A 26,239-nucleotide genomic window follows, 5' to 3' on the forward strand; every position below is an offset into this window, starting at 1 on the left:
TGTACTTCGGGAAATATATTTGACTACTTATCTATAATGCATCCATGGATAGGAAACTTTCAAGGGCTACTCCGAGGTTATCAGTCTCAAAAGCCAGGAAGTTGAAACTTTTGGCCATCTATGTAGCTTATATAGAACTTTGAAAGTGAATTTAGCCCGGCAAATAACATTAAATACCTTGGTAGGTAAAAGAAGTCATGGAACTCCCCATTCAGACATTTCATTGTGTACATGTAGTGTTATTATAATGAAGGTTCTAACAAATGGAGACACCCACGATATTACTACATAAAATTTGGGAACATAACTCGCTCCAGTCCAGCACTCTTCTATATGTAAATACAATGGGGCAAAGGAGAAAGGGTATGGGAAATACAACAGAAGGAAACGGATCAGGCAGGGGCCGCTTCTATTGCGGAGTCTCCTCAGTGGGCTCATCCTCAACAGCGGCCCCTGTAGAACCCTCCTTAGCATCGGCAGAGGGAGAGGTAATCTCATCACTCTCCTTCTCTACGTCAGTGCTTGGCAGAGCGGGTGATGCAATAGCAGAGGCTGGCTGAGACTTTTCAGGCTCCTCGACTGGGTCGGGAAAGACCTCAGTAAAGAGATCCGGCAGGAATCGTCCAAGACGCTTGCGAGTCTCGAGCCACATTTCCTCCTTGCTGGGATCCTGTGACGGGGGGACAAGGTACCCGCCGTCAGCCATGACGAGAAGAATGTTCTTCAAGCTCTCAGGAATGGCTTCTTCCTGTTGTGATGGAAATTGCACGTTAGAAAACTGGTATTCCTTTTTCATGTGTGAGTTTTGAGTCAAGGGGACCTACCAGACTATCGCTTTGACCGCTGTTCATCATTCGGTCAAGAATATCCAGGATTTGAAGCCAGAGGGGAACAACACCGTCTGGATTACTAAGCTGGTCGAGGAAACGCAAGAATATCTTGCATACTAAGATCGCTGCTTGGACTCGAGTCTCAGCCATCCCAACAGGGTCGGAATGATAGACCTCTGGTTTAAGAAGTCGCAGTATGAGACGTGGGAAGAGGACCTCATCGAAGATAGTAGTCCATTCCTTATCGTCACTTGAGATTAACTCAACTGACAAAAGAGCGCGTTGCAGAGTGGAAAGGGCGTGATGTCGAATGTCACGGCAAGGGTTAACACATTGACTGGTCAGAGATTGGAAGATAGGAGACCAGTAAGCCGCCCAAGCTGCAGGTGATGTTAGAATATGTCATGTGGGAAAATGTAAACGGAGTTGGTGACTGACCTTCACGCTCTTCGAGGTGAGATTGTTTTATGAGCGTGGGGACTCGGCCAGTCAGCTGGTAAATCAACCCAATGGCCTTGATTCCCCGAGTAACGACTTGATTCTCACTGCAAACACATTATTAGGCTTATTTCTCCACAAAATGAAAACAGAAGAGAAGATCTTACGCAGGCTTGGGCTGCTTCACACCCTTGGTCCGCCGAGCGCGGGCATCTCTTTGGCGTTCACCGATGGATCCTACATGCGCTGCGCTGATGAATTCATTCGCGAGGTTAACAACACACTCGTAATTGTCAGGCGTTACAATGTCAGGCATAGATGCGACGATGTCTTCGAGAAGTTCAAAAGTCATAGGAGCGGCCTCTTCATGCGAAAGCAATCTTTGCAAGATTGACCAGAAATCCGGAGACATTGTGATCTCATTTCTCAATCGGCCTGTGTGGTTGATGCAACGTGAAAGACCCTTGATTGTAGGGGTCGCAACCATTTCCAAGATATCTTGCTCGTAGCCAGAAATTGCATGAAGCACGACGGGAACTCGCATGAAGTGTAGATCCTATTCAAATCGGTATTAGTAAGAAGCAAAACAACGTCAAAAAGGTTTTCAAGAGCACTTACATGGCTGACTCGCAACAGGTTGAAGAGGTAGGAAACAATGCGAGACAAAGTCAGCGGATGGAGGCTTTTAGCGTCTCGCACCAAGGTCTGGAGGGTGGTGGCCAGAGTCTCGCCAAGAGTCTCGAGGGTTTTCTCGTCGCGAAGGGTGAGAACTGTTGCCAGTTCCAAAATGAATATCATCGATGGATCATATTTGGGTTTATTCGGGTCAACCCTGCCACTCGTTGACCTTGATACAGGACCTGGCCTTTCCCGCTTCACGACAATAACTGCAGGTGCATTATCTTCAGGGAGTTGAGTCAGGAGAGTCTCAACCAAAACCTCTAAAGAGGACAGGGGGAGGTATCTTGGACAGAATTAGTATTCCAATTATATTGTCTTATTTATCAATTAATACTCACTTGATGTTTGTCAGAATGTCTGTTATGGAGCACGCAGTCACACAGTCAACAGTACACAAGGTGTTATCAAGCTCCTCGTCTGAAGGCTCAGGGGGGTCATCAGCAGCGTAGCTAGAGAGGTATGATGTAAATGCAGATAATAATCCTGTATCAGTATTGCGGCCATCGCGGTCTACGACCTGAGATGGAAGTTGCAGCGGAATTGGAGAAACGTCGAGTTCGGCGGTAAGGTTGGCGTCAAATGGCGGGATTAAAGAGTTCACGAAAAGATTGCTGAGAATACGGATAATGTGCTCCCATCCTTGCTTGGGCAGAGACTCATTGCCGTGCAGTACCCGGAACAGTACCACGGTGGCCAGCTGGGCCCTGAAATCCCTACCAAACTTCACAGCAAGTTCACTCACCATAACACTCTTCTTACCGGCCTGAACCTCAGTGTTGAGTGCGGTGCTTGGGGGTTTAGTTGTTGACAGGGTACTGATAGAAGCAAGAGAGAAAACAATGCGATCGAATGCCTCGGTGAGACCATAACGAGCTGCGATTTGCGCGCAGTGGTCGAACCCATTGACAACGCGGGAGTAGACAGCATCATCAGATGCAGACATGAACACATATGATAGTGTAGCAACTACCGGTCTCCAGGTTGCTTCGAACATCTCCGCATCATAAAAGTTGGTCTCACCTACCACCATCTCACCAGCGCTTGACGATTTCAAAAGCAATTCTTTCCAAGCGAAGTCAAATGCAAGCTTATTCTCGTGCTCATCCGGCAAGATAATCTCATTTTCCTTGATGGAATTATATATCTCCTGCAGAAATTCCTCCGCAAAATCACCACCACCGTTGACACCCCGCAGGTTTCTAGCAAAGGCAGGGAACGACATTCGGTTTTGTGACTTCACGTTCGGGTTATAAAGTTCAGTGTTCAACATGATAATGGCATAGGTAAGAATGTAGAGGGAGTCTTTGTCTACGACACTTTCTGGGTTTGCATTTTCGGTGTACTTCTCTGAAAAGGTTGTGACAATTCGTTCAATCAATGGGGACTCTCCGGGTAAGCGGAACGAGCTAAGGAGCTCTCTGAGTGCTTCAACCACACTTCGTCCTGAAAAGTCGAGGAGATCAACGAATGCACCCAGCAGTTCTTCGTTATCACGCTTGGAAATGAATTCTCCAAGTACTTTCTTAGACAACCGGCTGGAGCCCTTCAAAAACTTGGCGACTTGAACGGGATCTTTGGGGTCTTCGATGATACCATGGCTCGCAAGGTAGGCAATTCCAGACTTGGGATTTTCATTGAACATTTGCGCTCCCTTAATAATGGTCTTCTTCTTTTTGCGCTGGGTGCGGAGATGTTCTTGTGGGGGGTAGTTTCCCTGTACTGGGTCATCGTCCAGTCGATCATATATAAACTGTACATAGCCCAAGAGCGCGTCGAGACATAGTGGAGGCACATTGGTTGTACTCCATGTGGCGGAATCCGGGAATGCATTGCGCGAAAGTAAACCAATCATGTCCTCGCACAAATCAGCTCGATCCACCTCGCAATCGTAGTTAACAAAAAGCTCAACCATGAAGCTAGGTATGCGCGACAGGACTCCAATACTTTCGACCATGGCTTCACGAGCTTCGGGGTTTCGAGAACCACCTTCCAACCCCAACTTCTGTCTATCTTTCACAGGCACAGGTGTGGCACGACCACTGTCCGCTTGTGATGAAGGCTGCTTAACCAATTTTGGGGTTTGTGGAACACCCTCATAAAGAGATGGGTCAATGCCTGGCTCTCGAGGTATTTCAACTCGAGGGTGCAAACAAGCTACTAGGTATGAAAGGTATAGTTCTTGCTGTAGCTTCAGCACAGGTCGACATGTCGACAATAGTGTACCAGCGACTCTCAGAGAGCCTGTGAGAATAGCCATCTGCTCTGAGCGAACCAATTGGAAAAGGTACCGGCAAAGATCATCCCTGGCCAGAGCGGCCAAGCTAGGATGTCTGGCGATAGATGGTCCAGCCACTTCCAAGGCGACATCGATAATTCGTAGGGCCATTACCCGCATGGTGTCAGTTTGCTGTCGGTTGTGTGGATCTAGGAGGTCGATTAAGACTCGGAACAATTCTCGAATCGATGGCAGAGAGTACGGCATAACTTCGTCTTCAGTGTCATCATCAGGGTTCGGAGGCGCGGCATCAGCGTTCCCATTTTCAGTCTCACCCTGATCTGGGGAGCCCTCTCGACTGGTGTTGTCACGTTCTGCGGCTGCAGTGTCGGCGCTTATAGCAGAGCGATGTTGCGATGTTACGGTATCGCCATTCACAGACGGATCCATCTTTAATGTCGTTGTATCTTTCTTGGCACTATCGTCTTCGAGGGGAGCTGGTCCCGTCGGCAATTCTTGGTCAAGAAGAGAAAGCCGCATGAATATGACTTGGCACATCTTGACCATGGCCATCTCTGCAGACCTTCGCAGTACCTCGGATAATCGTCCCTGACAGCACATGCTAAGACCAGTTTCCATCATCTCACAAACACTCTCGTCGCCCAAGAGCTCGCCCTCAGGGCGAGAGAGCATGCCCTCCATAAGCTTCAAGATTCTTAAAAGCACAATCTCGTCAGCTGAAGAGTCACTCCCTTCAAAACGGCAATGTGTAATAGCGGCCGAGAGTAGTTGCATCGCCATAGAGAGTCGGGGGGAGTCTCTATTTATGATGTTGTAGGAAAAGAATTTGGTGATGGCGATCAGTGCCAGGGATGTAATTGCGGCAGAGGTAGAGGAAGAACGAATGACCTGAAGAAATGGATGGAGGAGTGCTGGAGTATCGAAGGTGTGGATATCTTTGCAGCTCTTGAGATCACTACGCAGACGAGTGAATGCCGATATCAATGGATTGTCCTGCATACTCTTCCCCTTCTTCCCCCGTAGACCCCATCGATTAGCGAGAGCATGCTCCTCATCGGCGCCAATCAATTGACTGCTTTTTCGCGGGCTTGGTGGTGCTGAGGTGTCTCGCTCATATACGCGGGACCCCCCATTGCCGCCCAGGATAGCGGAGACGGAGGAGTGCGCCCAGCGGGCTTGCTTCCGCATGGACGAGGTAACGGTAATACATTCAGTAGTGACCAGGGCTACCGAGTCGATAGCTATAGGTAGAGGGTCCGACATTGTGGAATTCGACATCTTGAGCGGAAGATGCGCTCGTGGTCGAAGGAATTGTTGAACAAACAGCTGGTCTCTTACCTAGGCCGCAGCCTAATTTGGATTAGCGGTTCCCCGCATGACTAAGCTATCCAGGTACTGTTAACTACTGGTTACATTCTTCCCGGTATGAAACGATGCCTATTGGTTATGAACTATGTAATGCAGTATATCCGGTGGTATCGAATACACGCCCTTTTCAGGTAGAAATCCAATGGTAGAGAACGAGTATGACTGATATCAGTGATATATGTAAACATCAATTCGTGATCATATGGAGCTGCCTGGGCTCTCGACTTGGGAATTTGGAGTAGACTCTGTTATTAGAACTCTGTTACAAGACATAAGTATCGGAAAATATACTGACAGGCGCGCTTTTATGACTTGATATTGGTCAACCTCAACATCTTACATCTCTACAAGATTCAAGCCCGTGGAACATTGGAAATAATTAGGTAGATAATGAGCTGGACTGTTGACTAATCATAAGGTTAAGGAGTCTATATTCTACTCTGGAAACAGGGAGGATTTTGAAGGCTCTAGGCCATCTTATACTCCCGTATGTACTGCCCGGATTAAAACTAGTTTCTTCAGAAGACTTTTGTCTATGGACTTGGATTGTTTTCAATTGAAGGCAGTATAGTTCTAGCCCTGGAAGTTATGCTTAAATATGATATGAAGAGATCTGTGGGTCATTGAACTAAGAACATTGGTAACTAAGGCATGTCGTGCTAACTAGTCACATAGTTCAACAGATATAATGCATATCTCCAGCAACTCCCATAGTAAATAGGATTGAAATAGAACAAGAACAATACAGGAGTCGAGAGGATACAAATACTTGTCTCAAAAATGGACAGACCTTGCAGCGTTGAGAAGAGCAACGGTTGCTGACCCGCGTTGGCCCGACAAATGTAAACAGTTGTACTCTTGTACTCCCTATCGCTATCGCCCCCGTATCAATATCTTCCCCCGCGCAATAACAAACGTTCTCCTCGTTCTCCTCATTCTCCTCATGTCCTTTGTCGCATTCCCCCCATAACTCAGCTAAGCTTAATTACTTGGTCGACTATCACTGTATGGAGGGGTGTTGTCGCTTACACTCGATTTGATGACAATCGTCCTTTCCCCCCCGATGGCCTGTTGACATCTACTTTCATTCATATTCGTTCCTTCCAACTCAGATCTTACCGTCTTTCCTTTCGAAAACTTCGCGTCACACCTGAATTTAACTTTGAATTCATCCAAAAGGGCTGGAATTACGCATTCGTATGGCAAGTGCGGCCGAGTCCGTCATGGCTCTCAATGCAGTCGCGCCTGCGGGCACCGCATTGACTGAGCCGCCACTCGAGTTTCTCAGTCTTTACCATGCTGTCGATCCTTACCTATCCTCCGTGTTTATCTTCTATGGCCCTGTCGCGACTGCCAATGCCACCGTTAGTAGCTCACGCATCCAAGCACATATCTTCACCCCCGCGGGCTTTCAAAGCTACCCTCGAATTACAATTTCACCCGCTGCGCCGTTGTATGCAGCAGTGAATCGACTACCCAGAGAGAAACAAGGGAATGCAGTAGCCCGAGCTCTAGCTGTGAGCATGTTTAAGTATTTCTCCGAACTATCAGAACCCTTGAGGAATCATTTGACAGACGCGCCCCGGACAACAACAACGAAACAGCCAGTAAAACCGCCGAGGCTATTTGATGAGGGACATGCTGCCGACTTGGCTAGTCGCATGATAATGTTGGAAGATTCTTCGGACGTTGTGCGCGATATTCACAGCGCATTGTTGGATCGCAAGATTTCCTGGGCCGACATCGATGTTGTTCTGCCAGCTGGTACCATACAACTGCCTCAAAGGCGCGACAGCACAGCCTCAGATATTGAACCAACAGATAAACTCCAATATGGTCCGTATACATCCCTCATACAGGCACTGGGTGAACCAATCTTTCTACCAACATCTCGCCTCAAGCGGGCACCATCCCAATCGACTAATGTAAGCAAGTCAAAAATCTTCACGCGCAACCAGAAGGAGGCACTTCGTCTCGCTATGTGTGAATTGGTGGATACAGAAGAAAGATATGTGGCCAAGATATATTCGTTGGTGCATGAGGTCGCAGACGAGTTTCGACTGAAAGCCCAAGGAAAAGGCCCATCGAGCACAAGTCCCGACGAGGCTGCCTTGAAAGCCCTTTTTCCACCATGCTTGCACGATATTCTGGATGTGAATCTTGGCTTTTTGGATGTCATTCGCCACGTGCTCGAGGAAACCGAAAAGGACGCACTCGAAGACATTAGCCAAGATACCGAATTGCCATCGTCTCGCGCGGCGTCGAGGGAAGGCAAGGATGCAATTGGTGCGGTAGCATTTGCGAAGGCACTCCTTGAATGGCTGCCTCAGTTCTCACAACCCTACGCTGATTACATGCGAGCACATACCGGATTCACACAAACTCTCAATTCTTTCATGAAGGACAAAAACTCAAGCTTCTCGAAGCGAGTCTACGAGACCGGAGAACAGAGACTACGATCTCTCCTGATGGAGCCTGTTCAGCGACTACCTCGCTACAGCCTCTTAATAGATACTATGACCGGCAGTCTACCATTGGTCCATCCTGCCGTGCGCCCTCTATTGAAAGCGAGAGACATTGTGAAGGATATTTGCGCCTTGGATAATTTTTCACCCTCTAGTCACGCACTGAGTTTGCAACGTTTGGAAGAGCTGGCCGATGGATGGCCAGAAAAACCCTTCCCTGAAGGTCGCTTGATCACTGCTGTTGATTTCAACGAAATCCCACTTCCATATCAATTGGACGTCCAGCCAGCAGGCCACGGAGCTGGCATTATGTTGCTGTACAAGAATTGTCTTGTTTTACTCACGAAACTTGCTGAAAGCCGAACGACAGCACGTGGATTGCTAGCCGACATCGATAATGCAGCCTCGCCGAATAGTGACACGTTACTGTCCCTGCCATCCTCCGAGCTCAAGGTTGCACAGATACTCGAGCTCCACAATGTGCGCTGCATGCATTCCACATGTGGGCGAGTCTTGTTCATTGTGCCAGCAACATCAACGTCAAATGCAGATATTTCCGGTAATGCTGCTGAGCTTCTTGCTTTGGAGTTGGTCGCAACGTATGAAGGAAAAGCCAGTCGTTTTATCGAAGAAGTGACCAAAGCAAAGATAGAAGGCCGCTACGACGATTCAGAGCGAGAGGGAGGCAAATGGACTCTACGCAGTCCTGCTGTCACATCTGGAAATACAAGTATTCTGGCTTGTGTGTGCGAAGAAGAAACCAGTATTGCTCTCAAGCAGCCGCAGTCTTCCAAGGTTCGATTGATATTTGACACGCCACGAGCAGCATCCATCCAGTTGTTGGCGCAGAATGATTTGGAGGTGGTCATAAACATTTCTCCATCTGGCGAGGATCAATTCAGAATGGACGTGGATTCTGTGATTGGCTCAACATACACAGATCTGTTTTCGGCGGATAACTTTGTTCTGACACTTTCCAAGCGCTGTAAGTATTACTAATATTGAACTCTTTGTTCACTCACTGATTGCTCGCCTCATAGTACAAAACCTATTGTCAACTCTTCACACTGCTCGAAACCCTCAGTTGGTGAAGCCCATGGTTCATTCAAATTTTGAAATTGTTCGATACATCGCTAGCAGTTTGATAACTCAGGTCAAGTCTTCACGCAGCTTTCGACCACCCTCAGCAACCAAATTGCTTTCAAATCTACTAGGAGGCAGCCGTGATAATGTTCCCACCCTCAAGTCAGGCACTCTCCATGGTGAATTCCCGAAGACTCCGCCACCAAGAGGCCATCTTTCCAGATCGAATACTTTGCCTTCGTCACTTCCAAGCAAAGATAATGGAAAAGAAAAAGACAAGGAAACGGAGGAAAGCTCGAACAAAATTTCTGTCGTTGGTACATCCACTGTCAAAGGTCTAGATGGCCAACATGGATTGCTGGAGAAGACTTTTGCGGCCTATGTTCTTTCCTTACAGTCTCGAAGTGGGAACATCTTGGGGCGTATGCTTAGGGCCAGAGAGAATGCAGATCGTGCCCTAGTAAATGAGCTTTACAACATTCTTCTGGAAGATCCAAGCAAGCTCCAGGTTGCCGCAGAAGTGCCCGTTGACACCCTTTTCGTCGCATTTGAAACATTCATGAAGAATGCCTGGAAGGAGAGCATGGGCTCCGTTCTGGAAACATCATCTTTGACCTTGCTTCAGAGCCAGTTCGATTCAATGTTTCCTCGCGATTTTGATGAGCAGTTCCGGAAGTTTCTGGTCAATACGAGTCCACAGAATCGCCGTGCTTTGGCTGCGATAATTCGGTTGCTTGCCGAGCTACTAGATGCTTCTGGGAACGATGGAGATCGGGGTGCTTTGACTATGGCCTTTGCTGAGGTTCTTACCGAAGATGGAAATCCAGTACAGCATGTGTCACTTTTAGACCGCCTCGTCGATGACTTTGACTATATCTTCGAAGAATTCGTCCCTAGTGGTGCTTCCGTGGAAGGAACATTGACCTGTGATCAAACCAAAGCCTCACATGCGAAAACTGGGTCTGTGGGCTCAAATAGCTCCTCTTTTCGAAAGCGCTTTGGATTCGGCATGCACAAGGAGAGCTTCAAGCATGAAAATGAGAGCAAAGTTGCATCAATCTTGCGAACATTGAGTAGCAAGAGACAAAGCCCCACGGACTCGGAGCCTAGCACTCCTAAGGGACCTCTAATACGTTCAAAGTCCACCGATATTGACACCCGCCTAGGTCTACTTCGGCCTTCCTCTCATGACCGTCCTCACGGGTTTGCTTCCGAGGAGAATATCCCGAGACCGGACATAGGATATGGGCAACCGCCCTCGTTGTCTTCTATGCGGGGAATGTCGACTGATGGTGTAGTGAGAGTTCGCAGGAAGAGGAGAAGTTCCCTTTCGGATCTTCGCCCAACAACAGCCTCCTCTGATGTCTCTCAGATTTCAGTTTCCTCAAATAGTCTTCTACGTCCAGCGACGCCATCCGGCCGCTCACAATTTGAAGTTACAACCCCCACCAGCCAGACTAGACCACAGAGCAGTTACAGGGCGCAATCTCCAGCCAGGGGCACGTCTCTTTCAAAGGCAACGTCACCTACTCGCCTTAGATCGCCCATCCGAAGGGGTTCACCGACGCGGCCTGCTACTCCCAGTAGAAAAGAGAACGTTGATCCTAAATCCCATCAAACAGAGCGGCTACTTAAGCCCAGGTCCAACATACCAGAATCGCCATTCCAGGAGAACAAGAGACGATCCTTGGCAACTGGCATACCCCAAAGGACAGCCGCACTTCGTGAGAGATCAGCTGTCAATGCGTCTGAAAACAAGCGCCCACTCTCTTTCCCAACGATCCAGAATCATCAGAAGGTGCGAATGCAGAGTCCGCAAAAGGTAAGCAAAAACTGCAGTATATGACATGAAATGTGTTCTAATTCTTCCAAATAGCTACGCGATCGAGTTCAAAACGAAAAAAACTCCCAATCCACTACCGAACTGGGAATGAGAGATGAGCTCTCGGCCCTTAGTAATGAATTACATTCTTTGAAGCTCGCACCATCGAACAATGTGACCCCAAAGAGAGGCACTGTAGATGGTCTCGATGGTCGCTTCCGACGACTTGAGGAGCGTTTCGATCAATTCTCTGGTGAATACAATGGTCGCACCTCTGCACTGGAGAGAGATCTGGAATCATCTTTGATGTTTAGTGAAAAGCGTGCAAAGAAGCTCGACGAGCTGTACCGAGAGGCAAGCGCGGAGAATGAGGCACTCTATGACCGGTTCAACTCAGAACTCAGCAAGATTTCTAAAGATGTACGCGCAGGAAGTGTGGAAGACGCGATGAAGTCTCAGCTGTCCCAGGCCTTGGATGAAATTGGCCGCCTCAAGAAGGAGAACTTTCGACTGAAGAGAGAAGTCGGTGGTCTGCGTGCCCAACAGGCTGCTGTTGCACTTCTGAGAGCAAGCGAACAATAATCGCGACATGGCGATAGGAATCAAAATTTCGATTTCATGAAGCAGCCGCCAGTGCTAGCTACATTCTTTTCCTTTGTTTTATCTTATTACTGTATCTGATACCACAAATTTCTATCATTCCTGTTTGCTTAACTTTATACAGCCTTTTCCATGTCACTCTTCGTGATACCAAGGAATTTTTCTACTTTGTTGTCATTTGTTCTTTTCTGTCTTCCAGCGCCATCCGAATCGGGGTCATGCATAGCTACGGAGATCAACTTTCTTATGTTACAATTATGTTCAAAAGCCTAGACAGCTTCAAATGTTACCAGCCCGTCCATGAGGCGGAGTGTGTCAGTATCAATCCTTTTGTACATCCATTGCCACCTCACTGACCACATTGTGCCTATGTAATTGATCTGCATCTCATTAGCATCAGAATTCTTAGTTGGATCACCCAAAAAGTGATAATTGAGAGTTGGAAGCGCCAGTAACTGTCCGTTGTTTTCATCTCCAGACTGTAAGATCTCCAAGACAGGAACCGTGAATCGAGACGCCGCTGGAGCTTCTCGAGAAAATATGCTCTGTAGCTTACGCGCATGGTTACGCGCACTGACACGCGCAAGAACGGTCATTCCAGGCCCGCCGCGAGTTTTCTGAGGATCAGATTCTTCAAATGGTCGGATAACAAATGGCATGGCTATCGGATATCCGAACTTTACGCCCTGGTTTTCTTCAGATTGGACCGGCTTTATAGAGAGTCGGAACCAGAAGCGATCATCCCATAGACTCCACTCGGAGAAAGTTGGGCGTGTTGCAGGTGGGATTGGAACTTCTATTCGCATCACTGGAGATCGGCCTTTCATGAACGGTTGTCTTGAAAGTTGCCACGTGATGGGTTCACCTTGTGCTGATGATTTCCAGTCAATAGGCTGGAACATCACACCACCAAGTGTAAAGGGTTTAGATTTCGGAAAAGCTTTGTTATTTTCTTCGGGGCCGAATATTTGAGAGACGAATGGCTCAAAGCTCCGTAATGGGAAATGACTTCCAGGGAAGGGAGATAGAATCTCAGTGACATGACGGAGGGCCATAGCCTGAATTTGACGGGTCCTGGTGGGGGATAGGCTCTCTAATGAAGGAATTCTAGGGAATTGAATCGTCATAGTCCCAGTTCTCAAATAGAGTTGCTTGATTTGGCATTGAGCAAGCACTGCGTCTGTAAGAGTTTTTGTGTCTTCGAGAAGGTCCTGGCTTGAACTTATCAAAGAGATAATGCGGGGTGCTTGTAAGGCACGGGGTAAAGAGTTGGAAGCCAATAGACTGCGAATCGCATTGCGGGGCGTTAAAGTTGGATCGAAATTAGTCGGATCCGAGACGTAGGGTACGTCATGTCGATGACAGGTCTCGATGAGGCGAGTCTTGGGGAAACACAGAAGAGGCCGACAGAGAAAGACTCCTCCTCTAGCAATGGAGGTAGGTAGGGAGGACATGTCTTTGTCGGTTAAATTTAGTACATTATCGTTGGCACCTGCAGCACCGTTTTGCCCGTATTCGAGATTTTCGGGAGTATAATGCATTCTGCTGTCAGGACGGTTCTTGCTGAGCGCCTGTACGATGTCCGTAAGGATATGATCAGTGGGCTTATCCGCCTGTGAAGAGGCTGGCTTAGGGCGCGAAATGGATTTTTCTCTTATAAAGGCCGGTTGAACCGTGGCTTGCTTTGTCCAAACTGTTTCCGAGGAGCCGCTCTCAGAAATGCCAAAGAGGCCATGACATTCTGGAATTCGACTATTCTTTTGAATGCCACTAAGGCCGAAAAGTCCGGCCCCAGAGGAAAGTCGCCAAATGGCTGTCTCGACTGAATCGTCCTGGTGGTGGCCCAAGAGCAGGGCCTCTATACCTCGTTCTCGACAAGCCTTGCCAAGGGCTCGGTACCTTAATCGGCGAGCATGAGTTTCAAAGGCCGATGGCATTGATATCTCGCCATTAAGCTCGGCTGAAGGGTTTTCTGTTTTAGATAATGAAGACCAATCTAGCTCCAGAATCTGGGTTGTGATACCTGTGAGGTTTTAGTATAAGGACACTTGACTTTATTAAGTGTTGGACGCATGGATTGATTGATAGATAGAGTAAAATGGAGGCATACCCATCTTTGATAGCCATCCGGCTACAGTCTTGGCCTCTTCACTACTTTCTCTGCGGGCCTTATGGTCAACTACAAACGCAGTCACAGATATTGATGCCCGTGGTGTGAGTTTTTGCCTCCTGGTGTTCAAATTTTGATGTTCAAGCTGTCCACATAGATATGCCAAAGCCATAGAATCAGCTCCGCCACTGACAGCAATACCTTTAAGAATTGTAAGCATGAATTTATCTTGATAAATGTATTCCAACAACGAAGTACAACTTACCAATCCTACGCGGTAGGGTCGGTGAACTTCCATCAGCCTGGGCATTATCGAGGGATGTCACAGACGTGCTCAGCAACTGAAGCAGGCTATCTTCATTGTTTTTCCCAGGGACAGTTATGCCTCGCGTACCAAGCCATGCTTGGTGGAGACGCTGGGAAAATAATTTAACAGAGATCGGTTTGGTTGGATCTATCCATGGAGGAATCGGCATTGTAAAGAATCCACATGGATGGAAAACCAGTTGACCTTCTTACTGGAAGGTCTCGTTTTGATATTGATTATCGGAGACTTTGTTTATCCGACCCGCATCTCTTATACGGATTCTTCATTGTTGGAGAATTGAATTGTCATCTACGAATACCTTAAGAATAAGACTCGAAAACTACCAGTGCTCGGCCATAACCCAAATGCTATTAACATTTAATGAAACAAAAAAGTAAAGAATCGGGAGCTTGAGGAAAGTCCAACCCATGGTTAGAGAGAGCCCTTTGATGTCCTCGACTAAAGCCTCTCGAGTGTCCACCGCTGAGTTAAGAATACCGGCTGCAAGGATGATAGCGATATCAACATTCATAGCTGGATCCTCTAAGTTCCATATTCGTCGATCATAGTAGTAGGAATTTTAGAACTAGATACCTAGGGCTAAAGTGTGCCTAGGTCGTTCAGAGCTGGTTACCTATGTACTTGACTCTTTTCAGGTCGCGAGAGAGAAAAAGGTCCACAGTGGTCGTGACGTGAAGAAAGGGAAACACCGAGGGCGTTTAGAGGCTGAGTTCAATGTTGAATGCTTACTGACATGTATGCTGAACTCTATGATAACTACTGAGAATGAATGACCTTAGGATGAGGCCGAGAAGAAATTGATGCCTGGTTAAATGGTAGCACTTTTCACTTCTTTAATGACAACTCCGAGAACAAACATTTCCCAGGTCAGGTGTTCTCGTGTTATCCTTCCGACATAAGCAAGAGGACTTCACTGGGACATCAGCCACCGCAATCGCAATCCTCAGCTGCGGTTCAATATACCTCGCCTCAGCAGTACGACCTAACCGAACTAAACACTCATGATACCCCTGCAAAGCCCATACATTGTTCGGATGCTGACGCGCCCGGATAACAGAGCTATCAAGTCCTAGATCGCAGCGGTACACTTCAGCTGCCTCTTCAACGTGGTTTTGCTCAAGTAAAAGTGCAGCAAGAGCATGGCGAGAAGGCTGCATCCAGCTCCACGGCTCACTATATCCAAGGCCGTCATCCAGCTCAACCGAGTGACGTAGATGCTCAAAGGCTTGAGCATAGTTGCCGCGCCGGTACTCTATTTCGCCGTCCAGCATTGCAGCTGCAATTCCAAGGATACCAACGCATTTATTTGGGAAGTCGAGTCGCGACGTTGGGACTCGCTTCGCTGCCTCGTGGTAAAGCTCACGCTGCTTTTCGGCTTCGGGAATGTTTCCTGTTGCCGCGTATGCGACACCCTTGGCATATTGAGTCGTGGCGGTTGTCACGCAATAGAGCTCTTGGTCGTCTGGGAGCGGACGGGCGATGATCTCATCCCACATGCCGAAACGAACCATGACATGTGCTCGGACGGACATGTAGACTTCTATAAAGTCTGGCATCTTGGCTAGGAGCTCTTTTGGTAGTGTCCCCTCCATTCGATCGACAGCGTCCAGAGCAACCGCCTTCTGACCGGCGAACATTGCCGCGTAGATAAGTGTGTGATAATTATGCATGCGGTAATTCGAGTAGAAGTTAAACACCCCCTCAATCTGCACGTACTTCTCATCCGCTATCGTGGCTTTCTGGTTTGCGCGAATAGCGGCGCGATAGTCTCCAACGAGGACGTCCAGATGGGATGGCATATGACAGGCGTGCCCAGAATCAGGAATCAAATCACGTAAATGGTCTCCAGGAACAAGACCAAGTTCCGGATTTGGGGACATTTCAACCAGGTGAATGTATAGATGCAGCAAGCCAGGATGCTGACTGGAATTTTCATGGCGCAAAGCTTTCTCTAGTATCTCTTTAACTTGCAAGGTACGAGTTCCAGGATTTGGTTTTCCAGTCTTGAGATTCCATAGTTTCCAGGCTGAAAGACTCATCATGGAGTCTGCGGTGAGAACTGCTACATCTAGGTCTTCTCCGAAGTGGTTATATACGGCTTCCATTGCGTCAGCATAGGCTACATTCTGAAGCCTGTACTGCTCCATACTAACAGGCTCTTTATTTTGAAAGCGAGCCTGGATAGCATTGATGAGGGCTTGTTCGATGGGCGTTGCACTGGAAGCAAAAGAGAGGGCCGTTTGGGTAGCCTCATAAGTGACCTTCGTTGCATTTTTCAGACCGTCGCCAAAAGACTCCCAAGCTAAATTGTAGTTCGGACCACGGGAATATGCTAGACCCCAGTAAGCTATGGCACACGAATTATCATGAGCAATAGCCTGCTCAAAGCATTTAGCGGCCTCGGTGTGATTGAAGGTGTAAACCCATGTCAGACCGCGATTGAACCAAGTCTGAGCTTCCGGACTGTTGGTCGTGATAGACCGTCCGAATTTGCCCAGATCGTATGCATAGTCGTCTTTGGTGATGTGTGTAATTGTCATTTTGTGGGCAATGGTGGTGAAGTTGAGAAAGTGAGAAGCACTGGAGATGAGGGGTTGGAATTTAAGTGTGACCTGTTCTAATTACCTACTTGGGCTCGCTTGCAGGGACTTTAGTCCGATGATAAGTTTATCGGCAATATTGCGAATAGAAAATGCGTTCGTAATATTTATATACTAGATAATAACTCTAGTGACCTTTACGTACTGTTTTTTTCTATGCCAGGTGGGGCTTTCCTATTTCAGGTGCCACTTGAGGCACTCATTACCATTAGGCTCACTGAGTAAATTTCAGGCTGCTCGTAATAGTCACGTGAAATATTCGTTATGTCCAATAAGCACTCAGTAATTATGATTGGCTACTCAGGAAGTATACCGTAAAGTCAGATGTCTTGGATAACGATTGGACGGTGTTGGTAATTGAACCTGATCTTGACCAGGCGACTACGAATCGATAGGCCTAGCAGCCATGTGGATAGGAGGAGAATACGATGGGTAACAATACCGAGAAAACCTAGGCATCGAGTACCTAGGCCAAGACATCGAAAACACAACAGAAACACAATAGAAACAGACACAAGAGGAATGAAACGGAAGGTAAAGACGCCAATTGGTCGGGGATTACAGAGAATCTACAGGTGTGGCAAAGGCCCTGGATTACGAGGATGTCCTACGAGGGAGTCTACGAGAGAATTTACCTATGGGACAACACGTCCTAATTTCTTATGTATCTGAGTTTATTTGGCGTTGGACACAAGTTCCTGCTTTGGACGGTTGAAGCGCTTGCATAGCATATACGCGACTAGTATAGCTCTGTCAGGTTAATAGAACTTTGAATTGAATTGAATTGATAGGAAACACGCCGCGGCCGAAAATATCACTAGACGGGCTCTTGCATCGATATTGCCATCTCCAGTTTTGCAGGGGGAACAATTCCAACTTCAACTAACTTTCGGATCACACGCACTGTCCATTCTTGACAGTTTCTTGTTACCAAATGCCGATGATCGGCCTGTGGAGGGAGCTCTGCTTCCGCTGTCTGTTGTATGATTGCCTGTTCTTCTTTGCTAACCAGGGCTAAGTGGTAGATGTTGAGGAACATCGCTGATTGTAATATATCAACCATCTGTGTCGACGGCTGATATCTCATATATTAAGTATCGCCCTTCACCTGATAAACCCATCCTCGTTCGTTCTCGGCGCCAATAAATTAGGGATGGTAACGGATTGGCGGATTGGCGGATTGGCAGATTGGCGGATTGACGGATACATAATCAAAAATTGTTGACGGATTTTAGATCTGTTACCATCCCTACAATAGATAGAGACCAGTGAAGTGGCTCACCTGAACCTTGGTGTTGCTGAACCAGGCCTGAAAATGGTCGACGAGTACCTTGAAGTTTTGGCGACCACCAATTGGAAGCATCTGTAACATTGAAATACAAATACAATGTTGAATTATATATTACACGCTTTATCATAATCTTTTCTAAGTGTCACTGATAATATTTAGCCTCAAGCTTAAACCACTTTCCACAGACATAAAAAGTGTCAAAGAAATGACGGAATCTCCAGTTCTTTTCACACGACGGAATCTTCACGTGGGGCAGACATACATCAAGGAGGGCAAAATCTTATTACCATGCTCGCCGTCTGTGGACCCATTGTCCTTTCCATACACCCAAGAGAAGGTGACTGTGGTAGCTAAGCAAGGGAGCAGAATTGTATTCATGTGGGACTCCTGGATAACAAAGTCGGAATGCGGACTTGGACTGTTGGACAGCCTGAAGTCGAAGCAATGAGGCTTATCTTGGAGCACACTGACGTTCCGGTCCCCGAAATCGTTTTTCCTCCTAACATCCGTCCTCCAGATCAATATAGCGAGATTACGATGACAATCATACCCGGGGCGCCTCTAGATCGCAAGTGGGATATGCTAGATGAAGGGGCTAAAGAGTCGATATGTCTTCAACTCTGGGGTCTGATATCGAGAATCCGAACCATTTCTCCTCCAGAGGAACTTTACCAGTGTGCTGCAGATGACTCTCCATCCCAGGACCCAATGCTAGTGGATCTATAAGAACCTGCTCGGCCGCTTTTAAACGACTCTGAATTACGCTCACGAATTTACGAGCGATATATCCACTGCGGGGGAACTCTCTACAAGGATAAACTGCTGGACATGCTGCCACGGTCAGAGGACTCGGTATTCACGCATGGGGATATTGCGCCGCGTAATGTGATGGTGGACGAACAGAGTAACATTACCAGCATTCTCGACTGAGAAACAGCGGATCAAAATCAAAATTATCGAGCAAACATAACACCAAATGATACATCTAGTCAATAGCATCAACATCATCCATGAACTCAATGTAGCTCAAATGCGTTATCTATGTCTTATCTTTACCATTCCACCACTTGTGACGACAGTCGCCCGAACAGCATTGCTTATTCTAAAAGCAGCGTCCGCCAAACACTTTGCAATCTTCTCTGTCGTTACAGCAATTGCTTGTCTTGCTATCATCCCTGACAGTCTTACAGCACTGTGTTTGATGACAATCCATGTCAACCTTGCAGCCTGTGATGACCCTACTCTTGTACTCTTGGAAGAAGGCGAAAGGTGAAAATCGTGATGGAATTCTAAGATGAAGAGGGAAAGGAAGAGAAGAGAGAAGGTCTTCTCTTAGATCTAGACGGTGCACACCAGAAAACTTTGATCAAGTACATCGAAAAACGCTAAATATGTTGCTATCCAATTCACTGGGGATTTCGAAGTATGAGGGTAGATGGGAAACGAGATGTCCATGGCGATGATAGCAGATGTATGGCGTGGCGACCAAAGTCTGGATAGAACAAATGGAGTGGCCTAGAGATTATCCATCGCAAAGACATTTGTACCGTAGAGAACCTTTGATGCGTCCTCATACCTATCATAATGTAAAACACTTACCTTAACCACTCCACATTGCCAATTCTCCCTTCGAATCTTGGATTCATATCACCCATCATAAAACCAATATAGCATAAGTCAGGGAATAGCTCTAATTTCTCACAGACACTGTGACAGTGCCACCAACCCCAGTGCCAGTCACCACTCCTCGGCTTCGGCTTTGGCGGCGGCTGAAATGGCGGCCTCCAGGAATATACAATGTGCACTCTCTGACTACCCATGAGCTCAATATATATCAGCCCTCTTATATCAGCTGGCATACAAAAACATAAGCTCTGGCTTTGGGAGTGGGGCTTTGCATCAAACTTGAGTAGGCGTTGTTCTGGGGGTGGAATCGGCAGCTTCCATCGATTGAATATGTCGCCATTGACCTCACAGGTAGAATCTGAAATTCCTATTGCATCTGAGGAAGTTATACCCGGTGGTCGGGGTCTTTCCTTTTTGCGCTTGAATAGGCTGAAAATTTTGGGAGCCATAACGATGTGTGGTTAGTGTTTAAAGGAATGGTGGCAGACGCTTTATTTAGATGGCCCCTTCCGTATATTAGAAGAAGAACTCCAAGAACTGGCAGAGGAAATCCGGTACATATGTACCCAGGTATATCACAACCTACATTTCCAATGACTTTGGCCATTATCCACGGCTCCTATACCCCTGGAGATAACCGATTTACTCTTCATACATCCAACAAACTCGGATATAATTATAATACATCCACCACCCATGGATCTAATACGTAATTCTAAATGGTCATAGCTTCACTTTTGACCACTGCTTTTAACCACTGCCTCCTTTGTCTCGCACAGTTCAGTGCTGGGGGTATTAAGCCCAGTTTTTAGGCCTTCTAGAGTCACTTCACCAGCGTATGAATCTTTGAAAAGCATAGCAAGCTTAAACGCCGACTTCCAAGGTTTTCTTTTGTCTCAGCATAGATAAAATAAATGAGGATTGTCTATTTGATGTCAGTCTCAGCGTCAAAAAAGACTGATTGGGTATTCTCACAGCAAGAATAAGCATGCCAAGATAGAAGATGCAGTAGTAAAATCCGATGCGATCTAGCGCTATGAGATTCACATACTGATTTACCGTCGCTCCAGCCTGTGAAATGCTCTGATCGGGTACGTGATGATCTCAGTTGGGTAGGAATAGAGAAGTTTATTACACCCCAATTAAAGCCGCATCACATAGAAATAGGAAGATCATGACCACTTATGAAGCTGCCTTGGATCCATGTTCCGAGCATATGGCTGAGGAGGTAGTGAGCGCAATATTGGCACATACCATCCCAATACAGCAGATGAACCAGAGAGGGCGTCGGCCGATGCCATCTGCAAGAAATGCTCCCAATAATGAGCAGAACAGGTTTCAGATCTGTAGCTCTCTGCTGATTCCAGTCTGCTTGGGGGTAGATGTGATATCGATGATTTTCAAAATGGGACTAAAGTAGTATGAGATAACTCCTTTTCCACACCAAAGAATAGATAGAATCAGTAAAATGCGCTTTCTGATCGGAGGCGATCGACAAAGTATGCTCCAGCCGTTGTGACTATTCATTCGAGTCAACCTGTCGACTTCCAAAGTGGCTTAACTTCTTCTATCTCCTGATGTTTTCCTGATGTACTGGCATCGAGTGACTATCGCCACTACTATGGTATTTTGCTAGCGGTTGTCAGGCTTCTTCTGATCGGCCTTTGGCAAAAAGCCATCGAAAAATCACAGATATGAGAACAGCAAGTGGTGGCACGCCCTGAACAAGGCATGGAATTCTCCACGAACAACCCATCGTCATGTATCCGGTTCCCAGAGCGAGTTGAACTAGATAAGATTTATCATACTATCTTTCTTCTCAATTTCAATAGGCGATTCAATGTTGAAAGGTGAAAAATCTTGTGACTGCGAATTATTTACTTCCTGTAATAGAGAAAGTTGTTTTTTTTTTTGATACGGGTATTCTCCTGTTTCAAGTCAAGATATGGTGAAATGTTGTCTCTCTTCTCGCTATTTGAATTGGTCAGCGTTCCTAGGTTTGAACTGAGGTACTTCGTTCCATATTGACCCAACTTATCAATCTTCCCTTGACGTTCACGACCTCTCTTCTGCAATATGCCTCAAGCCCCCTCATCAAGTAAGTCCCGCATGAAATTTTCTTATCACACTTGGCTCCGTGTTTGACACGCCTCAAGCAGGCTGTCGGTGCTTTTCAGCTCTTTTGTATCATAGAAATGATAGAGATCCTGCTTCGCTCAAACAGAATAACAGTTGAAGCCAGGTTGACAGTAAAAGACTGAATTCTGTTTATTGGTTAGGGCATGCAGCGTCTTTGCATGATTAGCTTCTTCATCCTTATCTGATATCAATATCTGACGGAGACAACAGGGCTGATGAAGATCAGTTGGATGGAATATATTCTAACAGGTAACTTGTCTAACAAGGCAGGCCCGTTCTCGGTAATAAATAATCTAATACTAAGGGCAGTTTTCTTGCCAACTGAATGACAGGTACTACAGTTACTCCAAATTACATCTTAGATGGGCGTCCAACTACATTACACGCTATACATGGCACCACCTTACAATACGTTGATATGAAAAACTCACAAAGGAAAAAGGTATCAGAAAACGAGAGAGAATAAGAGAGCAGCACCATATGTACCTAGCTCTTGCCCCGTCCAATACAAGCAAAATAGCCACGTACATCCCTGGATAGAATAGTAAAGCCACCTCACGAAAGAAAAGGAAGATTGCATTGCTGGGGATTGCTTGCATAGCTCGAGTTTAAGTAATGACTGATCCGGACATTGACCCGGAATTGGTCATTGAGTGAATGCTGCCCTGAGCGGCGCTACTCTCAGTGGCTGATTCGTTAGTGGCGAAATGGTTCTCGTTATTGGTTGCCTCGGATGAGGTTGATCGAATCTCCTTCTTGCCGTTTGCTTTGTAGTAGAGAACCATATCTCCAGATGTACGCCAGAGGTGTGTGCGGATTGTAGCCAGAGTCATCTTAGGCGGGCATATCTTGGACGCATAGTTAGTAAAGTAAGACTGGAAAGGATATGTTAAGATCATACTATGTTCTGGCAGTAAAGTTCCAGGTACTCCTCTGCTGGCATGACATCTGCCTCGGGCTCGTCCGGGTTGGGTGGATCAATGCGCTCAGCTACATAAGCCAGGATCTTCTTGGTACGAAGCATACGGTTGGCATTGAGACGCGAGTTGTTGTTATTGTTAGCAAGGGGCGGCGGTGGAGCTCCGTAGAGAGGAGCACTGTAAGGGTTAGCTCTGATAGAGTAAAAAAAAAAAAAAAGCTTTGTATGAAAACTTACGGTTCAGGCTTGGCAATTGGTGGTAAAGCGTCATCAAGTGGCTTCAAAATGAAAGCTATCTTAACCTGTTCCTTGAATGGAATTTGGTTCCTTAGTAGCATTTCACCAAGCCAGTGAGGAATCGACTGTTTAATCAGCTCTGAATCTTGACCAATGCTGCCAACGCTGCCTTGATACAGATCAGAAGCTACGGCAGTATCGCCAGTTTCCTCCTGGATGAAAACAGCAACTCGAGACGGAATCTCAAGTCGAGGAGTCTCGCTCTCAAGACTGGGGGTAATTGCAGTCCTAAGTTCCTGATTCGGATTTGCCGTCAAAAATTCATCGTATTCATCGTGAATACGATCAATTACGCCAATGACATTGGGCTCATACACCTTCTCTTTGACAGAGGAGACTTCTGACTCTTCAACTTTCTCTTCTTGAATCTGGGGCTTCGCATCTGTAGATGTTCGTCCCAGCTTCTTGATGTCCAGCTTGAACTTCTTTCCGAATATCGACCCGGTTCGCTTGCGCTCCTGTGTATCAGGCTCGACCGGAGACTGAACGCCATTTGAGTTGACATCGGATGGCGACATGAGTGCTTTTTCGTTATCGAGCTGCGTTCTAGAAGAGAAATAGTCAAAAGCTTTCTCGGAGAATGAAGAGGAAACTTCTTCATTGTTTGGTTGTTGTGAACCAGGTGTTGCCACGTCAAGAGTCGGGAATGGAGAAAGACCACTCTGAATCGATGTACTCAGATAGTTCGCCGATGACGGAGTGCCGAGGTTGATTCCCCAGCCACCAGGAGTACTAGGACTTCCCGTGACGTCCATACCAGGTCGCAAGGTAGGCTTGAAAGGATCGGAGAAGATAGGAATTCCAAGACTACGAGGGATATCATCAGGTGCTGAGGTGCCCGAAGCATTCAACTTGGCGAGTTCCTCAGCTCTGGCCACAGCATTTTCACGATACTCGATATCGCGTCGAACTTCTTCGTCGACTATTGGAGCGAAAAGCCAACGCAAGATCCATTTGCCGATATTTACTGTTTGATTCATCAGCATCACATGAAATAGTTATGAGGAATACTTGACAGCAGATGTACATACTTCGGTTATCATCGGGGAACTGCGAGAGTTCATCCTCTGACAGTCCAGCCTCGTCTGCGTAGACCTCGGCATCAAAGCAACGATTGGGTTCCAGAATGACTGATAACCTGCCGGTGCGAATGTCAATAGTACACCAGTGAGAAATAGTTTCGCCGGTATTGAGCTCATCCGCTACATCCTCGATATGTCGCTTGCCAAAAGTTTGTACGGGAATACACTACAGATAAAAATGAGTGAATGAATACCTCAGTCAAGGATTTCAGGATATTACCTTGAGCAAATCCCACAAGACAACGTCACCAGCCGTATCTTGGGTAAGGGTTCTCTTTCGATCGTTCAACATCAAGCACTTGATCAGTCCATGCTGTCCCTCGATCGTCTCCACTGGTAATGAGTGGACCGAGATGGTCTCATCAGTCTCTAAATGTGGTTCCGGGGAAGAAGCTCGTCCTGGTAGAGAGGATGTCGCAGACAGCGGCAAAACTGAATTGAATGGAATAACCTTCGGTTTGTTTGTCGCGACAGTTGGCGAAGCTACGGTCGAGTCGATGACTCGAGATGACGGAGGGGGTGATTCAATGTCAAGTGTGGTATCGACATTTCCCCAGCGGTTGATACTTGACTTGGGCGTAGCGGTCCAAATAAAATCATCAGCAGCCACAACCTTCAAAACGCCTTCGTGCTCCTGCAAAGCTGCAACGCAAGTGCCTTGTTCGATGTCTGGCGAGCCGCGTGTATCTGTCTTGGCCACTAAGCCCGAGCGATCACTGGAGTAGAAGACGGAAAGATCTGGATGATCTGAGTAGAGAGACCAGACACTGTCGTTATGCATAGTTAGGGTGTTCATGCAGCGCCCCGCGGTCAGCGACCACACCTTGATAGTTTGATCCGATGAGGCTGTCATGATTTTATCCCCAGATTGATTGATGAGTATATCTCGAATGTTATCCGTATGGCCGACAAACTTGGTGATTAGCTTCCCGGACTTAGGATCCCAAACTCGGACGACGTTTTCTGGCCCTCCACTGGCGATCACCGACGAGACTGCGTCTAAGGCGTAGATCGATCCTTTCTCGGTCGTTTCATCACCACAGACATTCACACTCATAATTTCGCCTCCGCCGTCAAGATCCCACAAGTAGAGCTTATGATCGAGGCCGCCGGATGCTACCCAATTGGAATGGCTACCGGGGCTAGCGAGAGCCTTCACATAGTCCGAATGCTTGCCGATGCGCTCGGGGACGCCAGTACATTCAGAATGTGGGCGCCAGAGTCGCACGGTTGTATCAGACGAGGCAGAGACGAGAGCGGTGTTGCCATGGGTCAGCACGATATCGTTGATCCAATGGCTGTGCGCTTGGACTTGAGTCTTGAGTCGAGTTGGGTCCGGCTTTCGATTGGCATCAGCGTAGGGATTTGAGGAATGGAGGGATTTTTTAGGAAAATCGACGTCCCACGAGCATATGACACCATCACGGCCTGCTGAATACCTGAGAAACTCATCTACATTAAAAGCTGTTTCATTCTGCGCGGAGAACCTACAATGATAGCAACACCACGAGACCGTCGCAGTAAGCTGAGTCTCAATTTTGTAGTCGCTTTCGCATTGAGATTCCGCGAGAGATAGCGAGGAGTACTCACAGGATGGAGTTCTGACGGTCAACGGTCAGGCCATTAACCCCCAACCGGTGCCCACCGGGGGCATCGGGGAGAGGGAGTACTGCAATGAAGTAGTCAGCATGCGGGGAATATGTATCACAAAGAAAGAAGATAAGATGACAAACCATAAGCGACCCTCTGGTGGCTCAGTTTGCGTGCCATGCATGCAGTTCGGGCTGATGACGGAGGGGATTGCGGAGGCAGATGCGGAGAGCTTATCTGCCTCTAGGCCGATCACTAATCTGGTGGGGAGCACAACGTCACTTAAGATACTCAATAAGCCAGTCTAGGGATGAAAATAGATGTATTTTAGTGAAAAAGCATAGAAGGATGAAGTTGGGAAGACAGGGGCATTTGGTTCTACCTAAGGTACGCCATGGCGCATCTGCCGCAGTATAAGCATCTTGGCCGTGGGGAACACGATACGTGGTTATTCGTCTGCTTTCTTTGATTTGTCATGAATCTCTAAACTGCTCAATACGAGGTTTTCCACGAATAGATTCATTACACTTGTTGATGTCATATATATAACCACTCCTTCAACGCGATCCATTCTACCAATCTGTACCCGGGATGCTGGGGTCGCTTGCACTAGGTGAGCTAGTGCAAGAATTGATTGAACTGATAAGTTGGGAGATCGACTATATATAACAGAGAACATTTGGAGAGATTGGTTGGATATGTGTGGAATTCCCACATCTATCTACTCTAGATCC

General features: G+C 47.1%; 10 protein-coding genes across 10 annotated transcripts; 3 read left to right on the plus strand and 7 right to left on the minus strand.

Moving 5' to 3' along the window:
- Positions 1-409: 409 nt before the first annotated feature.
- Positions 410-5,463, minus strand: N7495_005221 (uncharacterized protein; the record flags this gene model as incomplete). The annotated part of the gene is made up of 6 exons (XM_057207872.1): positions 410-748; positions 825-1,210; positions 1,269-1,375; positions 1,436-1,824; positions 1,887-2,232; positions 2,288-5,463. 6 exons carry the CDS (start codon positions 5,461-5,463, stop codon positions 410-412), a joined length of 4,743 nt encoding a protein of 1,580 aa, XP_057061646.1.
- A 1,289-nt stretch (positions 5,464-6,752) lies between these two features.
- Positions 6,753-11,505, plus strand: N7495_005222 (putative Rho guanyl nucleotide exchange factor; the record flags this gene model as incomplete). The annotated part of the gene is made up of 3 exons (XM_057207873.1): positions 6,753-9,003; positions 9,059-10,923; positions 10,978-11,505. The coding sequence occupies 3 exons, from the start codon at positions 6,753-6,755 to the stop codon at positions 11,503-11,505; spliced, it is 4,644 nt and encodes a 1,547-aa protein (XP_057061647.1).
- A 287-nt stretch (positions 11,506-11,792) lies between these two features.
- On the minus strand, positions 11,793-14,109 carry N7495_005223 (tRNA lysidine(34) synthetase; the record flags this gene model as incomplete). Its single annotated transcript, XM_057207874.1, has 3 exons — positions 11,793-13,546; positions 13,634-13,834; positions 13,899-14,109. The coding sequence occupies 3 exons, from the start codon at positions 14,107-14,109 to the stop codon at positions 11,793-11,795; spliced, it is 2,166 nt and encodes a 721-aa protein (XP_057061648.1).
- A 685-nt stretch (positions 14,110-14,794) lies between these two features.
- Positions 14,795-16,501, minus strand: N7495_005224 (tetratricopeptide repeat protein; the record flags this gene model as incomplete). Its single annotated transcript, XM_057207875.1, has 1 exon — positions 14,795-16,501. The coding sequence occupies one exon, from the start codon at positions 16,499-16,501 to the stop codon at positions 14,795-14,797; it is 1,707 nt and encodes a 568-aa protein (XP_057061649.1).
- Positions 16,502-18,257: 1,756 nt separating this feature from the next.
- Positions 18,258-18,578, plus strand: N7495_005225 (uncharacterized protein; the record flags this gene model as incomplete). The annotated part of the gene is made up of 1 exon (XM_057207876.1): positions 18,258-18,578. The coding sequence occupies one exon, from the start codon at positions 18,258-18,260 to the stop codon at positions 18,576-18,578; it is 321 nt and encodes a 106-aa protein (XP_057061650.1).
- A 304-nt stretch (positions 18,579-18,882) lies between these two features.
- N7495_005226 (uncharacterized protein) lies at positions 18,883-19,125 on the plus strand (the record flags this gene model as incomplete). Its single annotated transcript, XM_057207877.1, has 1 exon — positions 18,883-19,125. One exon carries the CDS (start codon positions 18,883-18,885, stop codon positions 19,123-19,125), a length of 243 nt encoding a protein of 80 aa, XP_057061651.1.
- A 65-nt stretch (positions 19,126-19,190) lies between these two features.
- N7495_005227 (uncharacterized protein) lies at positions 19,191-19,927 on the minus strand (the record flags this gene model as incomplete). The annotated part of the gene is made up of 2 exons (XM_057207878.1): positions 19,191-19,344; positions 19,452-19,927. 2 exons carry the CDS (start codon positions 19,925-19,927, stop codon positions 19,191-19,193), a joined length of 630 nt encoding a protein of 209 aa, XP_057061652.1.
- Positions 19,928-20,403: 476 nt separating this feature from the next.
- Positions 20,404-20,779, minus strand: N7495_005228 (uncharacterized protein; the record flags this gene model as incomplete). Its single annotated transcript, XM_057207879.1, has 2 exons — positions 20,404-20,581; positions 20,661-20,779. 2 exons carry the CDS (start codon positions 20,777-20,779, stop codon positions 20,404-20,406), a joined length of 297 nt encoding a protein of 98 aa, XP_057061653.1.
- Positions 20,780-21,120: 341 nt separating this feature from the next.
- On the minus strand, positions 21,121-21,362 carry N7495_005229 (uncharacterized protein; the record flags this gene model as incomplete). The annotated part of the gene is made up of 2 exons (XM_057207880.1): positions 21,121-21,266; positions 21,287-21,362. Coding segments are annotated over 2 exons (222 nt in total), but the record flags the coding sequence as incomplete, so codon positions are not given.
- Positions 21,363-22,225: 863 nt separating this feature from the next.
- N7495_005230 (WD repeat protein) lies at positions 22,226-25,685 on the minus strand (the record flags this gene model as incomplete). Its single annotated transcript, XM_057207881.1, has 7 exons — positions 22,226-22,465; positions 22,519-22,714; positions 22,774-23,800; positions 23,865-24,081; positions 24,136-25,402; positions 25,506-25,584; positions 25,649-25,685. 7 exons carry the CDS (start codon positions 25,683-25,685, stop codon positions 22,226-22,228), a joined length of 3,063 nt encoding a protein of 1,020 aa, XP_057061655.1.
- Between the last annotated feature and the right edge of the window lie 554 nt (positions 25,686-26,239).

This window comes from Penicillium taxi, assembly GCF_028828555.1.
Source record: "Penicillium taxi strain IBT 34144 chromosome Unknown utg000004l_segment0_segment0, whole genome shotgun sequence".
Classification (NCBI taxonomy): Eukaryota; Fungi; Ascomycota; class Eurotiomycetes; order Eurotiales; family Aspergillaceae; genus Penicillium; species Penicillium taxi.